We start from the raw sequence: 23490 nt of genomic DNA, 5'->3' as shown, positions 1-23490 counted from the left end.
GCTTATTTTTGATATTTTTATGTATGATAGTTTGCATGCATACTTATTAATGATAGTTCTACATAAAATAGTTTATATACATGCTTGTCCTTGATATTTTTATGTATGGTAGTTCACATGCATACTTGTCAATGACTTTTTTACGTAAACTAGTTTGCATGCTTGCTTGTCTATAATAATTCCACGTAAAATAGTTCACATGTATGTATATTTTTATTACTTTTATGTATGATAGTCTGCATGCATACTTGTCAATGATATTTTACATATAATAGCTCACATGCACATCTTTCAATAAGGTTTTATGTGAGATGGTTTGCATGCATGATAGTTCAAGAAACTTTACTTGAAAAATGTACAAACATTATTGTAAATGTGTGTTTACTTATGAATTTTATATGCATAAAATGATGTATAACACTATTTTTTAAAAAATAGACGTTATGCAAGAATTGTCTATGACTCATGTTGGAGCCTATAGTTCAAGGAACCAATCATAAATTCTTGATTGTGGTGTATGTTATGATATTGTAAGGTATGCATTGTCATGCATGTACGAGAGATCACTCTTAAAGAGCAAGAGGTTGCTGAGAACCTAGTTGAGTGCATAAGCTACATCAATTTCTAAACCAAAACATGCATACATAATTAATAATGTTGTCACCTTCATAGGCGAGATGCTCATTTGGTTTTTACTTGAGCATACTAAATGAGTTATAAAGGCTTGAGACTAGTTCATACCCTAAAGAGGTACTTGGGCTAATGAGCCCTGGAATGCCTAGGTATAGCAGGTATCAATATGTTAATAAAAAAGTCATAATTTAACAAAACACAATAACTCATTCAGTATTTTACCTTGGAGAAGGTAAGGGTACAACCTCGAGTGACCTGTTGTAATTTTTATAGGAGCAAGGCATCCCAATAGTCTTCAATTAAGAGACCGGGGTAATCAAATGTGTTCTAGGTGATAGATCCCCAACTAGTGCAGCTAGTCCAAGATGCATCATATATTTTAATGTACACCTTAGCAGAGTTTATCTCTTGGTCACTAACTGCTCGCTTTGGTATGCTTCAGTCAAGCACTTGGGTAAAACACAACTCATGAGAATAATATACCTTTGATAGGTCATGATTGTTTGTGGAGATTGTATCCGACATGCCTAGGGTGAGTGTTAATAAGTGAAACAAAGACCTTCTTATTCACATAGATTATAATGAAAATATGTCATGTTAATCCAAACAATTCATAGGTATTACATATAATATTAATTAAAAAATAAAAAAATAACTAATTCATATTCATCTTATTAACCTAACTGTAAATTGAGAAAAAATATAAAAAGCCTTAAACCTAAATGCTAATCGAAAAAAGCACAAAAATCCTAAACCTAAATGCTAGTTGAAAAAAAAAACACAAAAAATATGAACATAAAAGAGAGAGTGGACTTCGCCCTGTGCACACTGAGGTAGTGGCATGCATGTTATGTTGGACGGTCGAAGGCTGCCTCAATGCCTTTAGACAACGGAAAGTCGGGCTCCCATTATCTTTTTTTCTCTCTTGATTCTCTCCTAGGTTCCCTTAACCCCATCTCTTTCTCTCTCTTGACTTTCTGTTTGGTCCCCTCCCCCTAATGGCTCAACCCCACATCGGCACAAGCCCATCGCCATCGACCACTGTCTGAAGGCACTGAGGCATCCTCTAGTCATTCGAGGCACTCGACACACCGTTGCCGCAGTGCACACATGATGAAGTTCACTCTCTCTTTCTCTTGTGTTTATGTTTTTTGTGTTAAGAGTTTTTTTAATTAGAATTTAGGTTTAGGGTTTTTTGTATTTTTTCCCAATTAACATTTAGTTTTAGGACTTTTTATGTTTTTTTTAATTAGCATTTAGGTTGTTTTTTATTTTTTGTTTTAATTAGTTTATCTATAAAAACTATGAATGATATTTGCTAGGATTTGAGGTTTTTATTTACTTTTTTTTAAATAGCATGAATATTTAATTAGGTTTTAGAGTTTTTGTGTTTTTTATAGCATTTAGTTTTTAATTTTATTTTTAAATAAGATGAATATTTAATTTAGATAGTTGTGTGTTTTTAATTAACATCAAACATGATTTTGCATGCTTGAATAGCACATAAGTGCATAATTGATTGTATAAGAATTAACGTTTCAATTAGCATGTAGGTTTAGGGATTTTTTTGTTTTTTTCTCCAATTAACATTTAGGTTTTTTATAAGATGGATGTTAATATTTTTATATTTTTAATCAATATTATACATGTTCTACATGCTTGATTTTCGTTAGAAATTTTGGGGTTTTATTATTTTTTGTTTCAATAAGTTTATGTATGAAAACTATGAATGATGTTTGTTAGGATTGAGGTTTTTATTTAGTTTTTTTTAATAGCATAAATATTTAATTAGGTTTTAGAGATTTTTGTATTTTTCAAAAATATTTAGAATTTTTTTAATTTTTAAATAAAATAAATATTTAATTTAAGTATTTTTTTTGCTTTTTAATTAACATTAAACATTATTCTATATGTTTGAATAGCATATAAGTGCATAATTGATTATATAAGAATTAAGGTTTTGATTAACATTTAGGTTTAGGGTTTTTGATGTTTTTCTTTTCAATTATTATTTAGGTTTTTAATGAAATGGATATTAATTAGGTATTTTTTTATTTTTTAATAACATTATACATGGTCCACATGCTTGATTTGAGTTAGAAATTTGGGGGTTTTGTTATTTTTTGTTTCAATTAGTTTATGTATGATAACTATAAATGATGTTGGCTAAGAATAAGGGTTTATTTAGTTTTTTTATATCGCATGAATATTTAATTAAGTTTTAGAGTTTTTTGTGTATTTTAATAAAATTTAGATTTTTATCTTTGTTTTTAAATACGATGAATATTTAATTTAGGTATTTTATATTTTTAATTAACATTAAACATGATTTTACATGCTTGAATAGCATAAATGCATAATTGATGATATAAGAATTAGTGTTTTAGTTTTGTATTTGTTTAAATGACATGAATTTTGGATTATGCTTTTAGGTTGTTATGTATTTTTCTTTTTTAATACTAATTAATTAACTATTTATTTGTAGGATGTTTGTGTTCTTTTGACAAGTTTTGTTGAATACATTTCAAGATCTAAACTTGAACTCAGTCACGCTGCATTATTCATGAAAGATAGTTTTCTTTGGTCTTTATTTCAAACACAACTAAATATTGAAATATAAAGGCATGTTATTATGATACTATGTAGTAGGTTCTTAAATTTATATTTTTGAATGAATTTATGGGCAGGTTATAAAGTTACACTACTTTTGATTTAAAAATGCATTTTGTTTTTCTCATTTTATATATTTGATTATGTATTTGAATGAATTTATGAGTAAAAACCAATTTTATGTATTTGAATGTTTGAAAAAATTTACCAACATTGAAAAAATTATATTTTTGAAAATTTTAGATTTTTGTATAAATTCATGGTCATGTTATGAAGTTACATGTTTAAATGTTTGATGGGCAGGTTCAAATATGTTTGAATGAATTTGTGAATACTAGAAGCAAGACCCCAGGTTAGAATAAGTTTTATGGATACACATTTTTCTTGTGTGTATATAAAAGATATATGTTTGTGTTTGAATGTTTAATGAGCATATTAGAATATGTTTGATGAATTCACATTTGTGTTTAAATGTTAGAAGAAATTTATGTTTATATTTGAATTATATATGTTTGTGTTTGAGTGTTTGAAGAAATTTATGAGAAGAGAATAAATTTATATTTTTGAAGGAATTCATGGGCAGGTTACGAAGTTAATTGTTTGATGGGTAAGTTAAAATATGTTTTAATGAATTTATGAATGTTAGAAGTAATACCCCAAGTTAGAATGAGTTCTATGGACATTGTTAGTTTGCTTACATGCACTATGTTATATAATCTATAGTTGGAAATACTAGTTAATTGTTCGATACTTCGATCTCTTGTTAGTAAATGACTAGATGTAGCTTAGTTGTAACTTAACATGATATTATTTGATTTATTTAGTGATCTTAGAATAAATCATGATATTTTGTACCTTTTTTGTATTTAGTTGATTAATAGTATATTATTTTTATTCAAAATAAAAAATTAACAAAATTTGAACAAGTCACCGAATTGACCCACTTGAGTCATGAGTCACTAGTGGATGAGCCAATTTCTGAGTCGAGCCATGGTTTCAAGCAAAGTTCTTAATTATGAATATGACATTATGTAGTTCTAGTATAGTTTAGTGTCATAGAAATTATTTTTCTTTTTATTGTGCATTTGTGCCTACCTTAGCTTAAATTTTTTGCTCTGCCCCTTGGCCAATGACAATGGGCTTGTGTCGTTGTGGAGTCAAGTTGTCGGGTGGAGGGGTCCAAACTGAAAGTTGAGAGAGAGAAATAGAAAGAGAGGTGGGGCCAAGGGAGGCCGAGAGGGAAAGAAAGACAGAGTGGGGGGCTGGCATGCTATTGTGGCCTATTGGATCGCCAGCAAGGGCGAAGTTGCAGAGGGCGGGATAGAGGTGCACTGGCTATAAGTGGGGTCGCATGGAGGGCGGAGGCGGAGAGAGAGAGAGACCAACTTGTCGGCCATTGTGGCCTGTGGGGTCGAGTGCTGGAACAGAGCCGCAAAGGCAGAGGAGGCCACGGGGGGAGAGAGAGAGAGAGAGAGAGAGAGAGAGAGAGAGAGAGAGAGAGAGAGAGATTTGGCACGTATTGGGCTAGGTCGGCTTGGCCCGCTAGCGTGACCGACCCATTTCCCATCCTTTGCTGTCAGATTCACGATAGGGTTTGGGTTTTGTCAGGTCAAGAAATTGATAATCCAAAGATGTGTTCATATAATTTGAGGAATTTATTTTTATTAAAAATACATATAAAAAACTTGGGTCAAGCCAGATGAGAATGGATATCTAACAAAAATCATAATCCAAACCTAACCTGCATATTGGTAGGTTGGGTTCAGGTCGACCCAAACCCGGCCCATGGTGGGCCTGGTCGGCTTGGCCCATCGCCGGCCCGTTCCCCACCTCTACTTGTGAGTGAATGATGTGGTTTTCCCAGTTATCCAAACAAATTTCTATTTGGTGGTGAAAGTGGGTTCGGGTATCAGCCTGTCAATCCATTCCGAAATCTGGACCCATGTTTGTTCATAAAGGTTCAGATTCAGGTCTGAGTTCGTCAGGTCTGGGCTTTGACAGTTCGGAATTGAATGTACGTTAAGGTCGAGTCTAGAGCACCATGGCCCATGAGTTGAATCTGGTTCCGGTATGGTTGTGTTTCTGGTCCATAAAAAGTTTGGTTGGTTATGAATCGGGTCCGCTGCAAATCGGGTTGGGTTCCATTTGGAATTTGTTCTTAATTTTTGTCTGAATACAGTTGGATATAAGTCCATTAAGATTTTTATGTGTATGGATATGAATCACATTGGGTACAAGTGGGATTGGAAACTCTGTTCGAGTGCGGGCCACTCCAGGTACATATTGTGAACAAAGATTGTGTGGGTACAAATCCATTTGGTCATAAAATTGCATACCCGTCTAAGAACCGACTTGTTTTTTTAAATGGATCCACATTTTGAACCACGGATCTATAAATTTCAGTTGGAGTTTACCCAACTCCACTTACATATCTACTTCTTGCACGTTAATGTTAACCATTCGGATCTGCGGAAATGGTTAAAGTGTGATTTTGTCTGCTCTACTTGCATTTTCTAGCAAATCAAACCTTGTATTCTCGATTCCGTTTCTTTTTGGATATATGGATCCGAGTTCCATCTGTATTGGGTTGGGTCCACCAAAACCGAGTAATTGATAGCCTTAGTGACAAATGTGGGCGATGTTTTGAAAATATTGTGAAATAAAAAAGTGATATTTTGGCTGCCATTTTAAATGGCCTTTATATAATGTCATTTTAATGAAAATTGTTGATTTTATCGTGGTATTTATGTTCTTAAGGACTATTTTCCGAAAAAAAAAACAATCGTTCCATTTTTTATGTTTAAATTTTTTTGTTGCTCTTTTGCATATTTTTGCTTTTATTTTTTAATTACTTTTTTGGTTGATATTTTGTCCATAAAGATGCAAAAAATCAAAGCATTTCAATTTCTCACATGATTTTAGCTACCGTTATTTTCCTGTTTTAAACTTCTAACTTAGGGCTGAGAAACATGTTGAGCCCTCATGGTTTGGCTTATACTCGGCTGGTAAAGAGCTCATTCAAACTCGTAAAATAGGCCCCAACATGATCAATAGGTACTCAGCTGGGCTCAACTCGTATGAGCTCGTCAAGTAATAAAAAATATATTTTAGACATATTTTTATATCATATAGTATATGTAGAGCATAAGTTGAAACTATTTTTTTTTGTAGAAAATAGGTTTAATGATAAAACTTTATTACTTTTAGCTATAAAACAATGCATTTTTTTGCAATCCTATTTCTTCAAACTATAAAACAATGTATATTTTCTGCAAACAATCTAGCTCAAACTCGGCTTGGCTCGCCACAAGAATGAACCACACTAGAATATTTGGGGGTACGTATGGTTGCATGTGGGGTGCTGTGCAAATGAGATTTACTTTCTAAATCTCATGACGACTTCTTGTGATGTCTCATGAGATTCGAGTTCATACAAATGAGATTCACTTTCTAAAAGAACTCGTTTGCGAAGGCAAATGAGATTCACTTTCTCAGGTACTTTTTACCTGCTTTTGCAAAAAAAAAAAAAAAACAAATGAGATTGACTTTCAAAAGTGTATGAGGAAGTGAATCTCATGTGATCGAACAAAACTTATCCTTCAAGTTTAGCTCTTTTGGGCCGTTTACCAGCCCTACAGTGATGACATATTATTCTCAGATGTGGATCTCAAAACAAGGTCTACAATTTTGGTTTGGAATTGGAATATCATGAACTGAACTATTTGCATTTGGATTGAGTTTTGGAATTTGTTTTTGCTTTTGGACCTTTATTAGAAGCTGGATCAAACCCAATCCCTTCATAAATTTACATGTAAAACCTTTTTTTTCAACCTTTTTTGTTGGATTTCTAATTTCTTTCATATTTTTGTTGGGATCTTAATAAAATCCCATCTGTTATTGATTTTTACATGTAAAACCTCTGTTTTCAACTTTTTTTTATTGCATAAAGTTTTATCATGTAAAATTTGGATCCGGGATCAACTCCATTGCATTGGATCTGTTTCTGAATCTGAACTTGGACTTGTTGTCCACTGTGGGCTCCTTGAAGTATTGGTCCTTGGATAGGGATGTCTATGAATTGGATTTTATCAGATATCCAACTGAATTAGATTCCATTTAGTCGTGTTTGGTAAGTCAAAACCATATCCGATTATATCATGCAGATATAGTTTTGAATTTTTGCTATCCGAAGTTGATGGACTGGTATGAGATTTTTACGAAGCCAAATTCGAGTTCAAATCCATTTAGATGCAGATTAGTCAAATATGGTATTGGCCACATCAGATCCGAATCCGAACCCAAACTTAAACCTAAACCTTGGAGTCTATCTGCTTCGGATCCGGACCTGCTTGGGCCTACTATAAATGCTAGCTTAGCATCACAAAAACTAACAAGAAACCCTTCGTGCTTGAATTAATTACGACAATACCTCTCCGGCGTGTTTTCCTGCTGCTTCCCTTCCTAAATCTGATGCATTGATACCTCTCTCTCCTGCTTCTTCCCTTCCCAAATCTGATGCATTGATCTCTCTCTCTCTCTCTCTCATTTGGGTGAAGCATCGATCTCTCTCTCTCTCTCTCATTTGGGTGAAGCATCGATCTCTCTCTTCCCTCCCCCAGTCTTCCCAGATCGAGGTACGTCACCAGCAATTCGATCTCGTTTTCTTTCTTATTTGATTTTAGTTTTTATTCGATTTCTTTTCGTTACTTTTCCCCATTTTTTATCACGTCGTTGTTCCATTTGCTTTGGTTTTGGTTTTGGTCTCCAAATCTTGGGATACACGTTTTCGATTTTGGGTTGGTTCCAGGGTTTCGAAGAACACGCGTTTCGTTTTTTTTTCGTGAATCGTTGATTTGGTCCGCAGTTGGTTCCGATTGCGTGGATGGAAGCCCTTTTCTTGTTTTCTCTTTGCGGGCGATTGCGTTCAGTAGAGAAAACCCCTCGATTTCGCGCACGAAGAGAATTGTGGGCGATCTGTGGTTTTCGTGGTTTGTATCCGTAATTGAGTGTTTTTTCCTGTTGAAATTGTGATGCACCATGGTTTGTGAGGGTATTAGTGTTATTCGAATTGGGGAAATGGTCGCTTTTTACTGAGATCTGTCTCGTTGCCGAATCTGATCGGGAGAATTAGACTTACGATAGCAAACTGTGCTCATTAGGGGATCTTTCTTGATCAAAAGATGTCTTTTCGTAGCAAATTATGTGTTAATTCTTTACTTTTAAATTTGTGAAGAAAGAGAACTGAAAGAAAAATGTAGTCGCCGCAGATGCATCAAGTTTTCGTTTGCGTTTCTATCAGTTAGGCGTTTGATTTTTTTGGGGAGACCAATTTTTCAATATTTCTTGGTATGTTTTCGAGTGTACAAGTGTGAGTGACTTTAACTATGCCTTTTTTGGTTTTGTGTTTTGTTGGAAAGCTGGGATATATGTTTTTTTTGTGTTTTCTAATTGTCGGATTCTTGTAAGTAATTGTTTGTGTATTCATTTCTTTCCCATGTTTTATTTGTAGATGTATAACTTACAGAGAGTCCGAACTTCTCTTGTTTTCAGGTGATGCATAAGTGGAAACTAGGAATTGGGTATTGATGTTGGTTTGGTAGAGGGTCTACAGCTTAGGTTTTGCCAACTTGATAAGGTGATTAATCAGATATGCACATGAAAGTTGCTCAGTCTTCTTATAGAGATCGTACAAATGAATTCTTGAATGTAGCGGATAAGCTTAAGAAATCGATTTCCTCTACTTCTAATGGCCCCATCAGTGGAAGTTCAAAGCCAGAGCGGCCACAATCTACTATTTCTGTTCAAAAAGAGTTTAACAAGAGAGCTTCCAAAATCGGATTTGGAATTCATCAGACATCGCAAAAGCTCGCAAAGCTCGCACAGTGTAAGTGATTCTATTTTGTTCTGAAATGTTTTTTGGCATACAATTTTTTCCTTTAATCTTGTTCTTAGAATTGTCGCATGGTATCATAAGAATGTAACTAGGCCTTGTATGAGTTGCTGGCGAATGATACTTATTCTCATTTTCCTTGTTATCATGTTTTTAGAAATCATTTAATATGTGCCAGATAGGATGGAATATGCTCTTTTTTGCTAGACTTTCTATAGAAACTTTTTTAGCTTGGATATTTTATGAGCTATATTCTAGTGGAAATAGAGGATGGAATAAGAGGTGGAAGGTTGAGTCTTCTTATCTAGTGGAAATAGAGGATGGAATAAAAGGTGGAAGGTTGAGTCTTCTTAGCTACTGGACAAGGGGAGCACTACTACACAGTTGGCCGCAATGTAATGTAATACTGCATGTGAATGCTCAATATTATGATGCTTTTACTGAACAGTATTGTAAGAGTTACATGCAGAACTATGATAATTTTTTGCTATATTATATTGGTTCCTAAAGTTTTATAATTTGACCTAATGAAGACACTTGATCTCCGTCAAGAACCAGTTCTTTTCATAGACCTTTTAGTTATGTTGCAATGCTGCTTAAAATCTTGAATATAGAGAATATCAGTGACATGATGGACCAGATAAAAGCTTGAATTCTTCAATATATCCGTATTTGCAATTTTTTGAGTTTTATAGCTAAAGTTGACGAAAAAATATATGGATTTCTTCAATATATGTTAGTAGTTGGGTATTCTGTCGTACATATGCCTGTATATAACTGTAGTCTAACATAGCTTCAAACATGCTTGGAATATATTGTACGGGAGAAGGGGGGTTAAGTTGTTGTAGTGAGATCCGTGGCAAAAAATAAAACTGTTTTTCTGTTATTAAAACAACTAAAAATAGGAAACAAGGTGTAACAAAATTATTTGGAATTTGGGTTTAAGTTCACTTTGCTAGTGCATTGTCAATGAGACTTTGAGCTTTTAAGTTCACTTTGCTAGTTCATTGTCAATGAGACTTTGAGCTGCTAAAGATTTGTCCATGTAATTCTCTAGACTTTAGGCCTTTTGCTTTCTCATCATCTAATAAAAGATGGAGAACTAGTTTGCTACTTACCCTTACTTACTACAAGTATGTTTGAGTAACTAAGTTGACTCCATGGCATATTACTTAATCATCAAGTTCAAGCGAGCAGTTTCTTGTCTTCTCTATCTTTTTGTTCTTTTCCCCTTTTGAGTGACCAGTATATTTTGCAAGTAAGCTAAATTTGAAAATCCATGTTAACCATTCAATGGATAATTATAAAATTGTAAAGCCAACGGGTCGCATCCCTTGCCACAAGGTCGAAGCTGGGTGTACTCCCCAGTGGGCAAGGGGGACCTCAAGGGTTTTACCAACAGGCCAGCCAATGTGTGGTTGGCGATGGGGGGGAGGGGGGTGGGGGAGGGTTCCCTTGGATTATCCAAAAATATAAAATTGTAAAAGATTGTGGACTGTTGTTGCAAACATCTGGTTCATGTAAATTAAGTGAAAACATCTACATCAAAAATTATGTGAAAGTCTAGTGTTCATGGAGTGCTATCTGTGTAATAACGATGGTATATACTTTTTTTTTGTTGGCAGAGATAAACACATAACAGACAATGGAAAGCTGACATTTTTTGTTCAGAACATTCCACATAATATCTGGTATGAGTTTTATAATTTGCAGCACTGGAGTGTGCAAATACTGAACATTTCTGGTCACCGTTTACATGTGGTTCATATGAGAGAAAAGAACCATATGTAATTACTGAGACTCATTTAGAATTTGTCACCATGAAAAGCTTGATGATGGGTGACTAGCCCATGCTTTGACAAAGACAATGTGAGATTGTCAAGCTTGTGATCAACTTGCATTTCATAAACCAGATTACGTAGGCAGTAGCCATTGTTTGTGCGATAAGCTATTAGCAAGATGTGTTGATTGAACTTGTTCAGATATAAAATAAAAAAACACATTTTTATAGGGGCTACAAACAATTGTTCAATAATTTGACTACCCCAATGAACCATTAAATGTTATGATTTAAAGGAGTGACATTTGATGGTTCAAACTGGTGCAGATTGAATCTTGAGATATATTGAAAGTTGAAACCGAGATTGTAAGTATTGTATCGTTGCCCGTATTGGTCGGGCCCACAGTAGCATTGTATCGTATCGTAAAATTTTAATAAAAAAAATTCAAAAAATCTAGAAAAATCAGAAAATTTTACCATAAATTATAAAAAAAATTATATCACATAAAACAATGATGAATTGCACAAAATACAACCATAAATTCACATATGAAGGCAACTACATAATTTAAATTAATAACAAACCATGCAACTGATATCTGACAATTTAAATAAAAGATAACTACATAATTTAAAATTTAAATACAATTAAAGCCTTACATTTCTAAACTATCTTCTAGAGCCTATTTGTCAAACATCAGGATAATATTTCATTAGTTCTGCATCCAACTGTCGCTCGATGATCTTTTTATGTTGGGCCATTTTCTTTTGGCAAGTGGGTCATCATCATCATCAACAACAACAACAACTGCGCCTTCATCCCAAAACAATTGGGGTCGGCGATATGAACCAAAAAAGAAAATCATTCTGGGTCTTCCACATGAATCCTTCTCCTCCAATCATTTCTATCCAATGCCATGTCCTCGGTGAGGTTCAAAGCATTCATATCCTTTCCTATCATCTCCATCCAAGTCTTCTTAGGCCTATCCCAACCTCTTTTAACTAATATGTTTTCCCATTTCTCCATCCTTCTAACTGGAGCATCATTAGGCCTTCACCGAATATGCCCAAACCACCGTAAACGATTCTCTCTCATCTTATTTTCAATGGATGCAACACATACCTTCTTACGTATCTCCTCGTTCCGAATCTTATCTTTTATTGTATTTCCACACATCCATCTAAGCATACGCATCTCAGCTACACTCATTTTTTGAATATGATGTCTCTTGGCAGCCCAACATTCCATACCATATAGTAAAGCGGGTCATCATCATCATCATCTTCAAAATTTGGAACAATGGTTGGAAGTCCTTCATCTGTGCATTTTTTGCAAAATTCTTCTTCGAATTTTTTCTATTTCAACAATAACATCAACACAAAAAGTTGCAGGAATAGATGAAGAATTACATGGACGTACATTTTGATCTTGACCTATAATATATTGCTTAAATCTATGCAACCCACCTTTAATAATAGCACCACAAAACAAACATTTCAAATTCAATGGTAACCTTAGTCGTGGTACATCATCAATGCTTCTGCAGTATTGCCATGCAGGATCATCTCTAATATGACATGAACATGAAGACGATAGCGAAGGATCTAAAATAAAACAAAATCAATTAAAAACTCAATAAGCAAAAAAATAAGAAGCCCCAAATACACATTTCCCCCAAAATACTCAATAAGAAGCAAAGAATAGAGATTTTGTACCTTAACACACTTCCTTGAGTGAAAAAATGGTGGAAATGCACTCTTGATAAAATCGCAAAACCCCTCTCTTTTGTGCATGAATCGGCCCCCAAATCGATCTCACAAAACTTAGGGTGGGTGGGTTCCCTTCTAACGGACTCTAGACATATGGAGAACTCGGCCCTCAAAAGGCTTTTTAAACCCAAAATGAAAAAATACAACTTTTGGTCTTTTTTAAGTGCGTCAACACTGTATTTGTATCGTACGATACAATACGATACATGGGTGTATCATATGATACATCTGATACGGATACGATGCACACTCGTCTCGCGATACGAGTGTGTATCGTATCACAAAACACAAAAGTAATGATACGTACAACCATGGTTAAAACCATAAGGTGCCATCGGATATTTTGCTTTACTTTGAAGGCTGTGAATGAGTGTTGCCCAAAGTTGTGATGCACTGCAATATCTGGAGATGATGGGTTTAGTTTTGCCATTTTAGACAGGAAAACATTAATTTCGGTTCTGTTGTGTATATACGTGTGTGTGCACACATACACGCACATGCTATCAGTTAACAAACTTAATTAGCTGGTGGCAGATCCTCTAAACAATAGGGTTTTACCAGCTAGATCATTAGTTTGCAATCTGAATTCCATCCTTATCATTGGGGATCCCAATTCCTAAGCTTTCTATAAAGGTATCAGCCTGTCTGTGTGATCTAAATTCAAATAGTTATTGGGTTTTGAAAGTTCATGATAAGGGAGTTCATGCTTTCACTAGGGAGAGGTGTGATGGTTGGACAGTTACAATGCTTCAACATTTTACTGATTACCAGGTTTGTCAGCTGATTCACTCTGGTCTGGTCTTCGATAAAAGATGGCCTTCATCTGAATTTGATGTGGATAATAGGTCAGTATACAGTTGAATTGGTTGAATCATCAAGCCAGGCTGATTTTAAAACTGGTAATAAGGACTAATGTGGTTAGTATGTGTTTTATCAGCTCATGAAAGATCAGGCTGCTCTCAGTTAGAATATCACCTGGCATCAGAAAGTAGCATCTTAGAAGTTCTCAAACGAATAACATATCAGATTGTCTTTTCATAGCTCCATAACTTTTATTGGGCCTTTTTTCCTGCTTTTGGAGGAGCAAATAGTTCCAAAAAAATGAGTCTTATGAATGATTGGGGCATTCAGAATTACCCATTCCCTTACACATATTGCAAATATTGATCTGTTTTAGCATTTTTTGGGTTCTAGTTCTTGGCTGATGCCTTCTCTCTTGGTTCACTATGAGCAAGAGCTTATCTTTCGCACTAATCTGAGGCATTAGGCATCAGTTGCCTAGTGTGCGTTTATCGATAGGTGATTGTTTTTTGAAAAGCATAAATTGTTGTGATCATCGTTATCGTATCATACAATAAGATGTGAACAATTGTACTATTTCACCCTTGTGTGGCACACGGTGAGTCTCATTCGAATGCAAAGGAAGTGGAACCAGGGAAACTCCATACATGGTATATCATTTGTATTAAATCATGGGGTGTATTGTGTTCTTTTGTTTTCAGAAAAAGATGATGTGTATCATGTTGTGTTTGTCTGCATCATATTTTGAATATAGAACTTTGTTTTAGTTTGGAAGCTGATAGCTCTTTTACATTTTCCTTTTATTAATTTTTTTTCCACAAGCTAGATTTTGTTAAGATCTTCTTGACATAGAAAACTAAAAGCAAATGAACCTTTTCTTTATTATATTAAATCTCACACTGAACATAGAGGAGAAAAGGGGAGGAAGTAAATAATTCATGAGGGGGTCTGGCTTGTATGCCCCAGTAGGGTTCTCAATTGGTCAATCCACCAGAAATGGGTGGGTTCGGATCTGGATCCGATTAAGAGTGCTGGTACTGGACCTGAACTGGGGTCCGATAGGATCATTCATAAGAAAAACCATACCCAGGTCCGAATAAGGATTATTTAGACCAGACCCAATGGGTACATGGTAAAATAATATTTTTTTATACTTATTACATTGAAAATTTGCAGTTTTTAATCAGATCTTGGGTCAGACCAGAGTTTGGTATAAATTTCATAAACCATACCCATGTCTGTATGCTTTCCAGATCTCATGGGTTTTGATCCAAATAGTTATCAGACCCATTCCTTTGTTACCAGACCTTGATCCTAGCGAATCCAAAGTCATACCTGACTTGTTGACACCCCCTACTGCCCATGCAATTTTTTCTGATCTCATTCCAAAAAGTCAAGTCACCATTCTTCAGTGATGAGCATTGTTTTTTTATCAAGGATCAATTTCCACTAGAACAAGTCCGCAGCAAGCCAAGTGAACAACGTTAAGGAGATTCCTATCTTGTTGTGAGGTTGATATCGTTGTGGAAGATTTATCATATTTCATGTCGAGGAAGACAGTTTCCTCTGTAGTTGGTTTGAAGGCTAGCTAGTACCTTGAATCTCCTGTTTTTAAGTTAAGGCTAGGCAAACAAATAATCAATTGCATCCTTCTAAGAGAAACCCAATTCTTCCATATCTGGTAAAAGGAGGTAAGGAATTCCAGGGGAGATGACTATTAGAAGAGCTAGCACCTGCAACTGAATCATTTCCAGTCTTTCTTTGTAAACATTGATGCAATGCTGAGAGGGGTGGTAGGCAGACGTAGCATGAAATGTGGATCAATCAGCACCAAGTGCTTGCAGCAGAAGTGGATGTATTTAATGCTCATTACAACTTATTATACTTGATTTTTGTTGCTTTATTTGCATGTTTATATGTGTCGTTTGTCTCTTTGTCTTGATGAATATGCGAGTAAATAGTTCTTATTCCATTGTGTTTATGAACTGTTGTTCTCTTTATTGTTGACACCATACCTTATATGTGGTTTGTTGCATATCTTTTAATATTTAATTTACATGTTATTGGTTTCACTTTTTTTTAATGTGTTCACTTTTTATTTTTCTTTGTGGTCAAGCAGAACCTTTAAAATTTAAATGTTTTTATGTTTCTTTTTTATATAACCTACGATATTGTAGAATAAGTCAGAATGTGGAGCCCTTCAGCATATGTTAACAGTTTTGTCCTTTTTTACAACCTTGGTTATGGTTAATCTGATGCAACAATGTGCACTTGCATTATTCTGTAATTTTATTTTATACTGTTTAAGATTCTCAACATTATGGTTGTGTATGGCTGGATACTGTAGAGAGTCTCCATTCATAATTTCTAAAAGTAATTGGTTTTTTTCCACACAAACTAAAGTGATAGAATCATAGAGTGAATGATCTGATAAGAGCTCACCACTTGAAGTTATCGATGTTGGAACTTGGTCTGCTCGATATCCACTTGAAGGATGTGGTGGGTCCCACGCTCCATGAAGATCCGGTAGAGCTTCCGTGCTCTCGCTTATACGGTTTTGGTTTGATATATACCTAATACTCATAGCATATGTAACTAATAAAATATATTAAAGTATTTAGGCATAAAACACATACCTAGAATGGGAAGCACGACCACAAACTCACAAAATGACTCGATTCATCCTAATATCAAACAAGTTACATATGATGGGGGTACCCTTATTTATAGGCACCCATAACTGTCTTACAATGACGGTTTATAAAACCAATGATGTTGTTTAACCAACCACATTTTGACACACTAACAAGAGAATACAAAAATAACATGGCATCATACACCTCATAACCATTGTTGGTTTATACAAGACGACATGGCTTTCCACACAACACAAGGTAAAAAGACAAAAGATTAACTCAAGCTCTTACGTGGTCAACTGCTGACCACACATGATACAATCCATCAAATATCAACTGCAACCGAACCGACACAAAAGTCGGTATTGACATCAACATTCTCTTCCTCAATGCTGAATTCTCTTATTATCGACCTCTTGACAGTGGTTCATCTTCTTTGAGGGTAATCTTTTAAACCTTGTGAAGTTGGCAACTTGGAGGCTCTTTATAGAGGAGATGGATCTTTCTGATATTCCCAAATCCCAAGCATTGATCACATTGTGCCTTTGTAGCATTTTTCTGCATCTCGAGTGTGCATGCTCTGTCTCTTGCACTTGCTTGTATGAGGCATTCTTCTTCTTGAACATTGGAGCTACGTTCTTTTGATTCTTTTTCTGAGGTGGGATCGTAATCTTCAAGGTTTTCGACTTCTCTTCTTCTTTAGCTAGAGTTAAGATTTGGTTTCCTCATTCTCATTGTTCTCCACAATTGTTGTGGTTATTCATCTATCTCTAGCTTACTTGGTCTGGCTTCTTCAGGTGTTACTCCTTGGTGAACACCCTCTTTCCAAGGACTAGACCTTCCCGATGAACAAGGTGAACTCTGCTGAAGTTGAGACTCCTGACTAGTCTTGCCTTCATTTTGGTCTTGGTTATCTTCCTTTTCTTTGGGCTCTGCAGTCTCTAATCTTTGTTGAAGGTCATCCTCAAGGACCTTCAAATCCGGAAGCACCACTTTCTCTAATGTTGGTGCCAATATCGAATTTTGTGTTGGTTCAGTTGAAGTCAATATTTGACCGACTGTATCATGTGTGGTCAGCAGCTGACCACATAAGAACTTGAGTCAGTGTTTTGTCTTTTACCTTGTGTGTCACAAGTCACAACATAGTGTGGTAAGCCATGTCACCTTGTATAAACTTTATATGGTTATGAGGTGCATGATGCCATGTCATTTTTGTGTTGTCTTGTTAGTGTGTTAAAATGTGGTTGGTTAAACCACGTCATTCATCCGGTTATGGGTGCCTATAGATAGGGGTACCTCCACCGTATGTAACTTGTTCCATATTAGAGTGAATTGAATCATTTTGCGAGTTCGTGGTTGTGCTTCCCATTTTCGGTAGGTGTTTTATGCTTAAATATTTTAATATATTTTACTAGTTATATATGTTATGGGTATTGGGTATTCATCAAACCCAACTCCTATAAGCGAGAGTGTGGAAGCTCTGTTGGATCTTCGTGGCGCGTGGGACCCACCACATCCTTCAATTGGATATCAGAGTGGACCCAGTTCCAACCAATCATTTCTGAGTCATAGTGCTATTGTTGATAATTGACTTGTATTCACAGAATCCAAACTCATACTCAATTACATTGTGAAGCTAAGATGGTTGATGGGTGGGGTGATTCTGGTGCTAGAAGCTTTGGATAGCTTGTTAAAGATCAGCCACACCCTCTGTATCTTAAAAGCTGGTCTTGTGGGATCAAATTTTGGTGAAACAAAGGAGACAATCTCGGCTATATTTTCTGAATGTTAAATGCAATAATTTTTGTGGCATGATAACTAAATCTTGAAGACCTAAGAAGGAAAAGAAGGGAACCACCGCCGTTCTTTCTTTTTCTTCTGATTAGTAGGGAATATGCATTTAGCATCATTTTTCAATAAGCTTCTAGGTTATTTTTCCACTCACTTGGTTTTCATGGAGTTATTGACCTTCAGATTCTCTGGTATCTCAATGGCACTCTTCTGTTTGGCAATTGTCAAGAGCATCAAATCTATGGAGATTGATATTCCTCTCTAAATGACTTCATATTTTAGTAGGTTGCACACTAATCTTAGAAAACTGGATGTTGCAACATATGGTTGTTATAGCTCCGTACAAATGGGTGGAGTGGTTAGATCCAGTTCAGTGGAAACTGGAAGTCTGGGAAAAGGATGGTTGAGTTGGAAACCCCTTTATTCCACTTGTAATAGCTTGAGTAGTGGATAGTGTTGGGAATAGCTGTGTAGTATGGAATTTGGTAATTCAAGATAGTTACAACTAGGTATCCCTTGAGCCGGGTTATCTTTTATCAAACATATGTGGTTTATGCATTTCTGATTGGAACCTATATATGACTGCTTTCTTGCAAAACTGGCTACATAGCAAGGGGATGCTGTTCATTGGTGGTAGGGTCAGATGTACTTTATGCAATGTAGTATTAAATGTCCTACTTACCTGGTAAGGCTGTATACAATAAATAGTTGTTTGAGGGGCATCTCTGGGAGCAGGATGGATGGGGGGATGTGGTTGTAAACATGGTATAGTAGAGTGTTATAACCAGGGCCAATGACAGGTTGATCAACACTTGTGAAAGATTGGATGCTTTAAGGATGTATTTGTCATGAACAAATCTGGAGATTCATGTTCGAGGAAAGGGTGAAAGCAGCTCTGGTATGGGTTGAATCATGCTTGATCTGCAGCTGTATCCATTTTGACCAGTGTTGTGAATAGCATTGAGGCGTAGCGAGGCATAAGACCCGCTCATGAAGCGAGGCGTAAACCTTAAGCTTCACAAAAAATATTAAAAAATCAATTAAATAAAAAAACAAAAATAATTATGCATCATACCATCATGCGCTTTGTAAGTGTGCATTGAAGCAAAATATGCTGTGCCTTGCTTCGAAGCGCGCTTTTTATGCTTCAAAGCGCGCTTTTAACAACACTGCTGCTAACTATACACTTGGTTGTCATTGACAGTCTATAACTTCATATTTGGAGCACTTTGTAAAATATAGCATAATTGTGCATTTTTACGTGTAGCTGTACAGTTACTCACATGCCCATCCTTTTTGAAACTTTTGTGCTGTACGTTTATTGTTAAATTATGTATATATTAATATATATATACATATACTTATATATATATACATTCGTATATATATAAGTATATATATACATATATGTATATATACATAATTTATTTTCTTATTTTCTTTTTCTGTACAACCAAAAACCCGATAGGGGTGTTTTGGTAATTACCATGTAATTTTTTCCCTTTTTTATTTTTCCTTTTTTCTTTCTTTTCCCTTTTTTCTTTTTCCTTTTTTCTTTTTCCTTTTTTACTTTTTATTTTTCACTTTGGAGGACCATAAGGGGCCCCACCCATCTAGTCGTTGGGGCCCCAACGATCATATTTATGACCGTTGGGGCTCCCAACGACTAGAAGGGAGCCCCCTTTATGGTCTCCTTTTTAGTTCCCCTCCTCTATAAATAGAGGAGGCTCTCTCCTTGTAAAAGCATGGGGTTTTCACCCTTCTTTTCCTTTCTTCAATAATATTCAACTTATGACTTTAAGTCATTTTCTACTTTTGTGAGTTTTGTGTGTACACCTTTAGTGTTTGTGTTCTTGGCTCTTGTGGTCACTCTTAAAGAGTGCCTTTGCTCTATTGGTGCTTCCGCCTCTTTTCATTACAGTTTATATCCTCATCATACGCGTACCACACCCATACCTATGTGACACACTGGAAAATAGATAGCATGGATCTTATGTTTACTCAATGAACCCAGATCTGACAAGCTTTGACTCCAGGCCATGCAATTACCAGATCTGACCTAGATACAGAAGTGGCTCCATTATCTGAATTTATAGGTTGGATCTGGGTTTGCAGAGTCAAAGTTCTCCATTCACATTAGCTCATTGTCGTTGTTGGCTCAGGATCTCTGCTGTTAAGTGCATGATTGATGAAGTGATGGCTTTGGTCTACATCATGTGGATATTGTTATATGATATGGAGATATGTCTCTTTTTGGAGTTAATATGATATAATGCTACATCATATGAAGTAAATGGACTATCCGTGTGGCGTAATTCAGTAGGATTGTTTGGGAAGTAGGGTCCCTCCTCCGTCCTAACCCATTCCCAAGCATTAGAAGACCTAAGGATAAGTTGTTTGGTTATGCCTTCTCACCAAATTGCTACTGATGTTAATTAATTACTTTTTCTTGTTATATAATTATGAGGGTTATGGACCATAGCAAGTTCTACATGATGTGTGCATTGGTACTCGGTAAGTACTTTTTTTGTTTTTTCTTCTCCTGCCTTTGTGAAATTCTGTGGGTTTCTGTTTGCTGGCTACCGTGGTTTGATCAGATGGCCAGCTGCTTCATGCTGATGCTAGCCTCTGGGTCAACAGTTGTAGTGTTTATGTGTAATGTTGTTGGCATGGATCTGGTAATGCTGAATGTTGACAACCAATGAGCAATTACTAAGTTGCTTGTATGTCTCAATTCACAATCTCAGTTTCTTTCTACTTGTGATTTGCTCAATTTGTTTGTTGATCCATGTGTAACACATCTCTGGTGCACAAGCGCTAAATAAATTTTATTTGCAGTGGCAAAGAGGACATCCTATTATGATGACCCAACTCTGGAAATACAAGAGCTAACATCTGTTATCAAGCAAGACATTAATGCCTTGAACAATGCTGTTGGAGATCTTCAGATCGTATGTAATTCACAAAATGAAAGTGGGAACATCTCAAAGGACACCACCAACCATGCAACTACAGTAGTAGATAATCTAAAAAATCGTTTGATGAGCACCACAAAAGAGTTCAAGGATGTTCTTACAATGCGTACAGAGGTAGGTTAATTTCTTCTATGTTCTTTTCATTTGGCACATGAAAGAGGGGTTTGCTAGGTCTTGTTTGGCTGAGCCCTGGTTTCCTGACAGTCTGAGACTAAAATTCATTGGAAATGATTGATTTCCCCAAGTCCTCAGTTCAGTTGGCAGATTAAACATTTTGTTGCAGAAATTTGTTCCTCTTTATGGAGCCGAGATTAATGATTCATGTGTTTGATGCCACATTCAGAACTTGAAGGTTCATGAAAACAGACGGCAGCTGTATACATCTATTCCTTCGAACGACACTAGTAACCCTTTTGTTCGGCAGCGTCCTCTAGCTGTCAAGGCGGCCAGTGCAACAACAGATCCTCTTCCATGGGAGAATGGTTCATCGTCCTCATCGCAGTTATTCCCAAGGTAAAATTATCCAGCATACTTTTAAACACAGGCTGAAATCTTGCTTACTGCAAACAAGTTTCGGACACTAACTTCATATATTCCTTCTAAACTGTTATGATTGATATCTTCGCCTTGGTTTGTTTCTCCCTTTTCTTTTGTGGAGTCAGTGTATGTTTATGCTATTGATTCAGGTGTTAGCCAGGAAATATATGTTTATTTGAAAATAAACTTTGAACATTCATGTAAAAAAAATCTGGAGGACATGAATTCCTAGTAGTTCCTTGTATTCCTTTCTTTTCAAATATCTTTGGGAAACTTCCCACAAGAAATGTGTATTGAATATTAGAAAGAACTCAGAACTTTGAATGTGCTGCGGTTGCCGTGATTGCAGTCAGAAGTTGCTTGTTGTGCAAAATGAGGCCCTTTATGAGTTTTGGAAATTCATGATGCAATTTTCTGGAATTTTGTTGCTTTAACTTCTCAGTATCGTGCTTCCCTAGTGTTTATTTATTATGTGCTTTTTACTGTCCTTGATTATTCAGTTCTTTTTTTCCTTTTCTAATATATGTTATCTTAAACCCATGTAAATTCACAAAAAATGAATATTTATATTATATGAAAAGCATGAGATGTACACTAAGAAAAATTTCACCACCATTTCTCCACCTTTGTAGTGGGGAAACTTTTCATATAGCACCAATGGGAAATTAATATAGAAAAATGTGATTTTTTTTTCATATGAAATTTTTTCACATGTCGGGAATGACACATTCTATTTTTCATATTTCATGCTGAATTATCCAATCTTTTTCCCATTGTCAATTATGGCCTAAAGGTGGTTTTAATCATTCAAGAGAATAAAAACAAGAAGGTTAATTGTCCATCTGGTATATGTAGGAAGCAGATTAATGGAGAGCCATCAACTCCTACGGGTCCATCTTCTCAACAGCAACAACAGCTGGTTGCAATGCAAGATACTTACATGCAGAGTAGGGCAGAAGCTCTCCAGAACGTGGAATCAACCATTCTAGAGCTCAGTAACATCTTCACTCAGCTAGCTACCATGGTCTCTCAACAAGGGGAGCTTGCCATCAGGTGTGTGTGTGTGTGTGTGTGTGTGTGTGTGTGCGTGTGAGAGAGAGAGAGAGAGAGAGAGAGAGAGGCCTGTCCCTTGAGTCGGCACATGAGCCATTCTGCTCTCAGTAAAATGCCTTTGGTAACCAACCATGAGGACCATGGATGAGAGAAAAATGACTGTGCAGCTTATAGCTGACCATGTTTTTGTACATGGAATCAACACCGAAACATTAAGAAGATTGATGCACAACAAGATGAAGATGATACCAAGTTTTATCGTTGTGGGATCCAGTGTTTCTATGTATTAGATAGTCTGAATGCTTTCATTATACATGTGGCAGGATCGACGAGAACATGGATGATACGCTGGTGAATGTGGAGGGAGCACAGGGGGCATTGCTTAAGTACCTCAATGGGATATCCTCCAACCGTTGGTTGATGATCAAGATATTCTTTGTATTGATTGTATTTTTGATGATTTTCCTGTTTTTTGTTGCTTGAAGCAATGAATAACGAAATTCAAGGACTGTGCTTCCACAATTTGTTGTTCATTCCTCTTCTTTCATCAAAGGGAGGGAATTCTCTTCGGTGTTTTGGTTAGTTTAGAAGAATACCCTCCCTCCTGTATTTGAGCATATGATGTATAAACAGACCCCAAGAGAAGTTCATCGATACTACTATTGGATTTTCTTCACTTTAGTAATTTAGATTTGTGAGTCTTCTAGAGTAAAATGTTGGCTTGTGGGTGATTCTAGGGTTTGAGACTTGCTCAGATAGGTTTGGGTTGTATCCATCCTTTTTCAGCATCTTCCATTTCCTTGGCTGGTGGCGAAGAGTTGGAAGGCTCTTTGCGGTCTGAAAATGGTTATTGGACCAAGCTGGATATGTTCTTTCATTTCGATTCATACTGAAGAAATCTGACGGGTTTGATAAGCCTTTAGATCCTTAAATTTGCATATTGTGTCCTGTTGGCATTTTCATCTTTTATTTATTGTATGTCCAAATTGTCCATAGGCATTGATGGCTCAAGAA

General features: G+C 35.8%; 1 protein-coding gene across 1 annotated transcript; it reads left to right on the top strand.

Moving 5' to 3' along the window:
- Positions 1-7745: 7745 nt before the first annotated feature.
- Positions 7746-23165, top strand: LOC149815218 (syntaxin-32-like). The gene is made up of 6 exons (XM_089990327.1): positions 7746-7877; positions 8794-9127; positions 20750-21000; positions 21230-21399; positions 22279-22476; positions 22800-23165. Exons 2-6 carry the CDS (start codon positions 8893-8895, stop codon positions 22957-22959), a joined length of 1014 nt encoding a protein of 337 aa, XP_089846453.1. The 5' UTR covers positions 7746-7877; positions 8794-8892; the 3' UTR covers positions 22960-23165.
- The last annotated feature ends 325 nt before the right edge of the window (positions 23166-23490 follow it).

The sequence above is a fragment of the Nuphar pumila genome, chromosome 15 (assembly GCF_984573655.1).
Source record: "Nuphar pumila chromosome 15, dmNupPumi1.hap1.1, whole genome shotgun sequence".
In the NCBI taxonomy this organism is placed as follows: domain Eukaryota; kingdom Viridiplantae; phylum Streptophyta; class Magnoliopsida; order Nymphaeales; family Nymphaeaceae; genus Nuphar; species Nuphar pumila.
This window is presented reverse-complemented; position numbering and strand designations above follow the sequence as displayed.